General features: G+C 38.0%; 1 protein-coding gene across 1 annotated transcript; it reads left to right on the top strand.

The window, feature by feature from the left end:
- Nucleotides 1-452: 452 nt before the first annotated feature.
- On the top strand, nt 453-8,887 carry LOC308402229 (uncharacterized protein). Its single transcript, XM_080890917.1, has 15 exons — nt 453-535; nt 817-889; nt 1,687-1,885; nt 2,019-2,185; nt 2,263-2,376; nt 2,584-2,670; nt 2,762-3,573; nt 5,391-5,475; nt 5,660-5,722; nt 6,216-6,432; nt 6,564-6,709; nt 6,798-6,884; nt 6,974-8,137; nt 8,263-8,480; nt 8,586-8,887. Exons 2-15 carry the CDS (start codon nt 839-841, stop codon nt 8,653-8,655), a joined length of 3,480 nt encoding a protein of 1,159 aa, XP_080747043.1. The 5' UTR covers nt 453-535; nt 817-838; the 3' UTR covers nt 8,656-8,887.
- Nucleotides 8,888-9,053: the final 166 nt, after the last annotated feature.

Here is a 9,053-nt window from a genome sequence, read left to right as displayed (position 1 = left end):
TTTTTTACTTGGTGGAAGAAATGCTCTTTTATAAAAGTACAAACACAACACCAGAAATTCTCTATAGCAAGTGAAACATGAGTAGAATTGGTGAAATATTATCGAAAATATTTCTGATTTAGACTAATTAAAATGTCAAACAGAAAATTACAGTGTATTCTGAATGATACATTTCACCTGTTGCAGGAGTTATAGCCTGCAATAAATTATTTTATTTACAGCGTCATCCTGTATAGCTGAAGGAGTGCAAAATAAAACAAGTCAGTGCTGTATGAGAATCATATGAGACAGTAGATAGTTATCACAACTGAGTTTACACGAACTGTGAATATCAAGATAACGAGCAAACAACATAAAAATCGCATAAAGGATATCTTCTTTCCTTTCTGGAAATAAAGGGAGGTTTAGTATTCACAGCCATCTTAACTGAGCAAACAGACCTCCTCTAAATGTCAGATGCGCACTTGAGCGTGACTGTTGTGAAGGTTTCACTTTCATTTATAAGGAAAAAACAGTTTAAAGTAGCGAAGCAGGGGTAAGTCTAATATGCAGAAACGTCGTATTTTCTAGCTATATTTCTGTTCACATGCACAAAACGTGTAATATAACATTGTGGTTGTTGAAGGTTTGGCTATAATTCAAGACGTAAGAAAACAGTAAAGTGGAATGTAACCGAGAGTGTAGCTCTGTAGACTGGGTGGAGAACGACGTTATTAATGGAAACGGTTTTTATATAAAATCACCAAATACAGAATTGCTGGTTGTTTGAGTGCAACACGCTGTTGTTATGTCGTCTGTGTTTGGTGTGTTTTGAAGGAAGAAGATCAAAATCTTGAACATGGCCAGTGCAGAGCCCATGGAGGTCGACAAACCTGACGACACGAGACAAGTATGTAAACTAACACTGAATCAGAATAAAGTAATTTGTTACAGGAACTTTGGTGTTAATGCAGTCATTAAATATCCACAGTGCTTATCTCCAGTTGGAGACTTACATTTTTTTTAAAGTGCACTTTTGAGGCCACGGTTTGCTTTTATACTTGAAAAGCGTTTCATTTTGGTGATTTTGTGTGCTTATGCTTAATGTGTTCCGGGTTTGTTTTTGGGTTTTTTCGTATTCTTGTAAAGATTATATGAAAGTGAAAGTACTGAGACTACAAGGTCAGCATAATCTTAGCTTATCAACTCTGGAGGTTCAGGAAATACTGAAAGATTGTGTAAAGCTGTTCAGTGTGGCTGTTGTCATGAGTGAAATTTTTTGTAAGGTTTCAAAGTGCCACTAGATGGAATACAAAGCTTCAGCTTTGTATTGTAAGAGTTGTGAGACTGAAGAAGTCAACAGTGTGTGAAGATGATCAGCGTTACTGTGATCATCAGTGAGAACATTGTAAATATCTAAGGCTTCAAGGTGACATCAATGTGACAAATGTGAAAATATGAAAAGTGGCTAGCGTCACACTATTCATTCATAAGTACAATAGTTAAGGAACCCTAAGTTTGAAAACCTTAGTTTGGACCAAAAAGAAAACAAGCTTTAGTCTTGTCTATAATACTAAAGAATGGAATTCTTAAAAGATATTTTTCAACAATTAAAAAAAAATATATACACATATTTAAATAAATGTAATTTTGGATGAATATCATAGGCTTGCATATTTTTATTGTGTGTGTGTTTTTTTATTACAGGATCAAGATGAAGCACACATTGTTCTCTCAATAAAGTGGATAAAGTCTGATGATGAGCTACAAAAAGGGAAGAGGCTAGAGACTCGTCTAGAAAAAATGCTTCAGACTTGGTTTAACAAATGCAAACATAAGGTGGACTGCTCAGTGGAAAGGATGTTAAAAGATGGGCGTGTTGTGATAAAGACTAAACCAGTTCCAGGTGCAGTAAAGTCCTACATAATCATCTGATTACTTTACTATCTGTATAACTTCTCCAATAAAAACATTTATTTTTAATAAATTCTGTATAATTATATTGATTTTTTTAATCCAATTTGTCTCTGTCTTTTAAGTCCTGACTGAGCTTCAGAAACTGAGTAAACAAACACTAACTGGGAAGGATGGAAATTCAGTCACCATAACATCCATCAGTCTGACACTGCCATCTCCAGAGCTCGATGCACAAGTACCAGAGGATGCTTCAATGAACATTCCCCCATCTGTGCCATATCCACAAATTGTATGTAAAAGGTAGTAAATCATTAAAAACAAATATAAATGAATGCTGTTGGATTAAACGATGTACTGTATTTGTAGGATCAAGTTCAACTGGGAAAGCAAAGTAACGCAGGTTCAGCAGATGGAGAACAAACAGGTGTTCCAGAGGATGCTTCGACAAACCATCGTACATTTGTGCCAGCTCCACAAACTGTATGCACTGTGTAGTAAATCATTTAAAAATATACACACACACATAGGCATATATATATATATATATACACACGTGTGTGTGTGTGTGTGTGTGTGTGTGTGTGTGTGTGTGTGTGTGTGTGTGTGTGTGTGTGTGTGCGTCCGTGCGTGCGTGCGTGCGTACGTGGATGCTGTTGAACTGAATGAAGTACTTTATTTTTTTAACAGGCGCACATTCAACCAGGAAAGCAGAGTAACACAGGGTCTACAGCTGAAAAAGATAGTGGCATTTCCCCAAAGTCAGAGCCACAAACGGTATGTACTGTGTGATTAATCATAAAAAATGGAAAAATGTGATCTTTAACAAATGAACATGATGATGATGATGATGATTATTATTTACCAGGACCAAGTTCAGGTGGGGAAACAGAGTAGCACAGTTTCCGCAGGTGAAGAGATGCACTCTTGTTCCGTCCCAGTGGCTCCTTTCTGGTATGTGAACCACATGTACGAAAAGGAAATCAAACATATAGAGAAAAAGAACGGAGTTAAAATCATGGCAGATGTGAAGGTGAGATTTGAAGAAGACCAAAAACATGGGAGACCAGACAATGCTCTCGATGAGTTTGCAAACCTCGTCCAGAAAAGCTTAGCTGAATCCTGTGGCTCAGTTATTCCTCTCAAGTTCATAGATCCAGATCAGTGGGGCGATGCACTGAAAACAATCCAGGAAAAAGAAAACAAGCTTTTGGTTACTCTGACCTCTGAAACAATGACTGTACGTGGGCCAACACAAAGTCAAGAGGCCATGAAAAAGTTATTAAATGCAGATACAGAGCAGAAAAAAAGCATAGATACTTCTCATGAAGAGAATGAAAGAGAGACTCAAGACACATCACTGAAGATTGACATGACCACCAAAGACCATCTCATGCATATGGGACTAACGATGGAGGAGAGCTACTGGAAGGTGATGATTACCTCTTACAGTAAGAAGGTAGCAAAGATCAAAGATAAGTTTAATGTGGACCTGAAAGAATCAGACATTGGTCAAGGCAAAGTCAATGTCAAAGCTGTATACAAGAAAGATGAAGGAAATGCCTCCATGGAGAGCCATGCTATGAAAGAGCTTTTCCATTTGTATCAGAAAACTGCCATGTCTCCCATGAACTTCTCCCAGTCCAATGCTGGAATGTGGGGTTTCTCATGGCTATGGCAGTAAACTCAGTCTACTGTTTAATGTCTTGTGTTATTTGCATGCTTACAGTAGAATCTTTATATAATTTTATCATGTTATCATGTATCTTTGTATTGTTTCTCTGAAACCTTTGCAAAATATCAGGCTGAACAATGTTTGCTGAAAAATGGAAACATAAAATAAACAATTTTTTCATGTTTGTTTTTGTATGAAATGACTTTGCCTTTATTTTGTTTCTTCCTGCTTTTTAAAGGAACCACCCATGCTGTTTATTCGATTTCCTGTACATATACTAAATAAATAATAAATAAGATTTATTTCATTTAATTATAATTGAAAAGAACGGGGGGCATTTTTAAGGCTGAGACTACGGTGTTCATGTTGGCATATTGCAGTGTTTGTTGCAGTGTTTGTTCTCCCTCTACACTAATGACTGCACCTCCAAGAACTCGGCTGTTAATCACCTGAAGTTTGCAGGCGACACCACCGTCATTGGCCTCATTCAGGATGGTGATGAGTCTGCATACCGGCAAGTTGAGCGCCTGGTACTCTGGTGCAGTCAGCACAATCTGGAGCTGAACATGCTTGAGACTGTAGAGATGACAGTGGACTTCAGGAGACATCCCTCAACACTTCCTCCCCTCACCATATCAGGCAGCCCCGTGTCTAATGTGGAGATCTTCAAGTTCCTGGGTACAACCATCTCCCAGGACCTGAAGTGGGAGACCAACATCAACTCCATCCTCAAAAAGACCCAGCAGAGGATGTACTTCCGGACTTTTTGACCTACTGCCCTCTGGCAGACGGTACAGAAGCCTGCAGACCAGGACCACCCGACACAGGAAGAGTTTCTTTCCCCTCGCCATCTCCCTCCTAAACAGTTGTCACACTGCTCCCACTGCCAGACTGCAACTGCACCTTATGTACATTCTGTGATATTCATTTCACTTAATCTCATTTCTGTCATCCTGTATTTTATGTATATAAGATTTAGATTGGTTATTTATGGTTGGTTTTGTATTGTGTTGCTTACACTGTTGAGATTTATTTATACTGCTGTGCTTGAGAGTCACCATCTACCGGAACCAAATTCCTTGTGTGTGTGTGGATATACATGGCCAATAAACGCGATTCTGATTCTGATTTTAAAAAAAAAACAGAAAACACAGCACCACAAATTAAGTGGAAAAATGATTAGTATTAGGGAAATATTAGCAGAAAATGTACTTAAGCTACATTTTTCAGTGGATTTTGGCTCATAAATTTAACCTTGGCTTATAATTAATAACTATATCTGAGATATCAAGGAAACAGCTTATATGTCACCTAAAGAACATTTCTGTCCTTTTCATGCAGTGAAGAAGGATTTAGTTTCCACAGTCAGCTGAGCTAACAGACCTCCAGCCAACACGCTGCTGGAAATGACAGAGGTGCACTTGCGTGTGGAGGGTGACGCAGCTCCTTATTGCGGAGCTGCAAGCTTTCGCTTTCGTTTATACGGAAGTACCAGTGTTTAAAGTAGCGAGACAAGGGTAAGTCGTATGCGCAGTAAAGTAATATTTTCAAGATATATTTCTGTTCAGATACACATAACGTGTGAGATAACTTTGTGGCGGTTACAGGTTTGATTAAAATGTAAGACATAAGGAAACTTAAAGTGGAGTGTAACCGAGAGTGTAGCTCTGCAGGCTAGGTGGAGAGCGATGTTAGCTAATTTATGGAAACGGTTTTATAAAAAATCGCCAAATAGAGAATTGCTGGTTGTTGGGGTGCAACACACTGTTATTATGTCGTCTGAGTTTGGTGTGTTTTGAAGGAAGAAGATCAAAATCTGAAACATGGCCACTGGACAGTCCGTGGACGAGCCCGAGCCCATGGATGTCGACAGTTTTGACAGCGAAAAACCTGACGACATGAGCCAAGTACGTAAACTAACACCGAATCAGAATAAAAGAAAATTGTTACAGGGACACTGGTGTTAATGCAGTCATTAAATATCCAGAGTTTTATCATCAGTAGGAGTAATTTATTTCTTGTTTTAAATTTTACTTTTTTACACCACACTTTGTTTTTTATGCACCTAAAAGCCTTTCTTCACTATTATAGGTGAATAATTCTGCTGTGAGTAAAAGCCAGCAACCTTCAACACCTAGCCACCCACCTGCTGCAGTAAGTGTTTTGGGGAGTTTGCCTGCATGCGCCTAAGTGCACAATAACACGTAACACATTCCAGCTTTTGTCTGTCTTCTTATAAAGAGTATGTGAAAGTGAGATCAAAAATACAATCTCAGCTGGTGTGCTCTGGAGGTTCAGGAAATACATCATGAGCAGAATGTGTAAAGCTGCTTAGTGTAGCTGTTGTCACCACTGGAAAAACTTGTAATAACATGTAAACTGTAACTGTGATCATTAGTGATAACATTTGTAAAGTTCTAAGGCTGCAAGGTGACATTAATGTGGCAAATGTAAAAAATATGACATTTAGCTAACCTCAAACTATTTATCTGCATTATAATAAAAAAAGAGAAGTTTTAAAGATGGGTAAATATTTCAACAATGATAAAAAAAAAAAGCATTTTAAATAAAGGTGTTTTCAGCTGAATCTCAAAGGGTTACACAGTCTTCCAGTGTTTTATTATTTGTTTGTTTTATTTTGTCACAGGATGGAGATGAAGCTCACATTGTTCTCTCAGTGAAGTGGATCTCAGTGAAGTGGGTCTCAGTGGAGCCTGATGATGAACTAAAAGTTAAGAGGCTAGAGTCTCGTCTACAGAAAATGCTTCAGTCTTGGATCAACAAACACAAAACTATGATGGAATGCTCAGTGAAAAGGACCTTAGATAATGGGCATGTTGTGATAAGCATTAAACCAGCTGCAGGTGCAGTAAAGTCCTACATAATTATCTGATTAAATTCCCATCTTTATAACTTTTTCAGTAATAAAAATATTTTGACTTCATTCTGTATATATATTGGTTTTAACATATAATCAATTTCCTGTTTTTTTAAGCCGTGAATGAACTTAAAAAACTTAGTGAAGAAACACTAAGTAAGGATGAAAATTCAGTCTTGATAACATCCGTCAGTCAGCTATATCCACAGCTTGATAGACAAGTACTAGAGGATGCTTCAGTGAACCTGCCAGAGCCACAAACTGTAAGTACTATGTAGTATATCTTTAAAAAAAAAACAAATATTACTATATGCTATTGAATTAAATGATGTACTGGTTTTTTTTTTAAAGCAGCAAGTTCAACTGGAGAAAAAGAGTAAAGCAGGTTCTACAGCTGGAGAAAAGATGTGCGCTTCTTTCATACAAGAGCCACAACATGTATGTAGTATGTCATTAATCAAAAAAGTTAATATTAAAATAAAAAATGTTTTAATAAATTAGCATAATGATTTTTATTTTTAAACCAGGACCAAGTTCAGGCGGGGAAACAGAGTAGCACAGTTTCTGCAGGTGAAGAGATGTGCACTTGTTCTGTCCCAGTGGCTCCTTTCTGGTATGTGAACCACATGTACGAAAAGGAAATCAAACATATAGAGAAAAACAATGGAGTTAAAATAAAGGCAGACGTTAAGGTGACATTTGAAGTAGATAGAAAACATGGGAACCCAGACAATGCGCTCAAGGAGTTTGAAAACCTTTTCCAGAACAGCTTTGTTGAATCCAATGGCTCAGTTATTCCTCTCAAGTTCATAGATCCAGATCAGTGGAGTAACGCATTGAAAACCATCCAGGAAAAAGAAGACAAGCTTTTGGTTACTTTGACCTCTAAAACAATGACTGTACGTGGGCCAGCACATAGTCAAGATGTTTTCAGTAAGTTGTTAAATGCAGATACAGAGCAGAAAAGAAACACAGATGCTTCTCATGAGTTTCGAAAGACATCACTGAAGATTGACATGACCACCAAAGACGATTTCCCACATGCAGGACTGATCATCGAGAAGACCTTTTGGATGACTATCTATGATAATAAGCAAGTAGCAAGGATCAAAGATAAGTTTAATGTGGAATTGAAAGAATATGACATTGGTCATGGCAAAGTCAATGTCAAAGCTTGCTACCAGAAAGAAGGAGGAAATGCCTCAATGGAGAGCCACGCTCTAAGAGCACTTCTCTGTCTATACCAGAAGTTTGTTGCATCCCCCAAGAGTTCATTCCAGTTCCATGGTGCTACTGGATTCAGTGGCACACCCATTTCTCAGTCAGAGGGTCCCCCCAATGAGCGTATGTTGAATGGCCAATCAGAAAAAACGAAGCACAACACTGACCCACCAATTGACAGTGGGACAACAGCAGGTGACCAAAAGGACGAAAGGTGTCCTATATGTTTGGATAAATTCGAAAATAAGAAACAGCTCAAGTGCAAACATGAATTTTGTAAAGACTGCCTGAGACGAGCGCAGGAAGCGAATGGGCCCATCTGTCCTATATGCAGAGTCGTCTTTGGTAAGATAGTCGGAGACCAACCAGATGGAAGAATGTCACACCAGATACTCACATTTCCCCTCCCTGGATACTCAGACTGTGGCACCATAATGATCAGCTATGAGATTCCAAGTGGAACACAGACGGTAAGTGACAATTTTATCTGAGTGCCTATGTCCCTGTTTAAAAAATAAAACATGATTGTGTTTTCATTTTGTGGTTGTATGTATATATTTTTCTAATATTGTTTACTTTCCATTCGTCTTTCTAGGAAAAACATCCCAATCCTGGACAGCGCTTCCATGGTATTGGTAGAACAGCATATCTTCCAGACAACAAAGAGGGCAATGAAGTGCTGCGACTGCTGAAAAAAGCTTTTGACCAGAAGCTCATTTTTACTGTTGGTACATCCAGAACAACTGGACTGGACGGCCAAGTGACCTGGAACGACATTCACCACAAAACATCCATATCTGGAGGACCAGATTGGTAGGGTAACCAATTTCCTTACTAGCGTTTTGATATATGTTTTCTTTCACAGTTTACTCTAATAAAATACTACATGTTAACCTTGGATATGTTCTGTTTCCACAGGTTTGGGTATCCTGACCCTGAGTACCTGAGCAGAGTCAAAGAAGAGTTAAAGGCCAAAGGCATTGAGTGAAGACTTTGATACAAAGTGCAGGTGGATTAGATCTCAAAGAGGCTAAAAACAAGATGACTCTTTAAACAGACACTGAAATTCAAACACTCTGTTTTGCTCTCTTTTCTCTGTTAATTCTTCAAATGATCAGTAGGGGTTAGAATTTACTTTTTTCATTAGCCACATATATTATCTTCAAATATTGGGTGATTACATTTTTTTGTTGATTGTCAAAATTTTCATCATGTAACAATATAAAATGTAGATTTGCATAAACAGGTTTATATAATCTCAGGTCTACAGTGCTGATGGTCTGAGTTGCTGTTAATAAATGATTAAATCCTCCACACTGAATTCCTCCTTTTATCAGGACCGGTTGTGAACAAAACACAGAACACTGTGGCTTGTTTTCTGTACAA

Source organism: Rhamphochromis sp. 'chilingali', assembly GCF_963969265.1.
Source record: "Rhamphochromis sp. 'chilingali' genome assembly, chromosome: 9".
Classification (NCBI taxonomy): Eukaryota; Metazoa; Chordata; class Actinopteri; order Cichliformes; family Cichlidae; genus Rhamphochromis; species Rhamphochromis sp. 'chilingali'.
This window is presented reverse-complemented; position numbering and strand designations above follow the sequence as displayed.

Excerpts from the sequence above, each read along its gene's own strand:
- LOC308402229 (XM_080890917.1), top strand. The coding sequence starts at position 839 with ATGGCCAGTGCAGAGCCCATGGAGGTCGACAAACCTGACGACACGAGA. Across the intron at positions 2,377-2,583 it reads TTGTGCCAGCTCCACAAACT|GCGCACATTCAACCAGGAAA; the intron begins GTATGCACTGTG and ends TTTTTTTAACAG. Across the intron at positions 6,710-6,797 it reads ACCTGCCAGAGCCACAAACT|CAGCAAGTTCAACTGGAGAA; the intron begins GTAAGTACTATG and ends TTTTTTTTAAAG.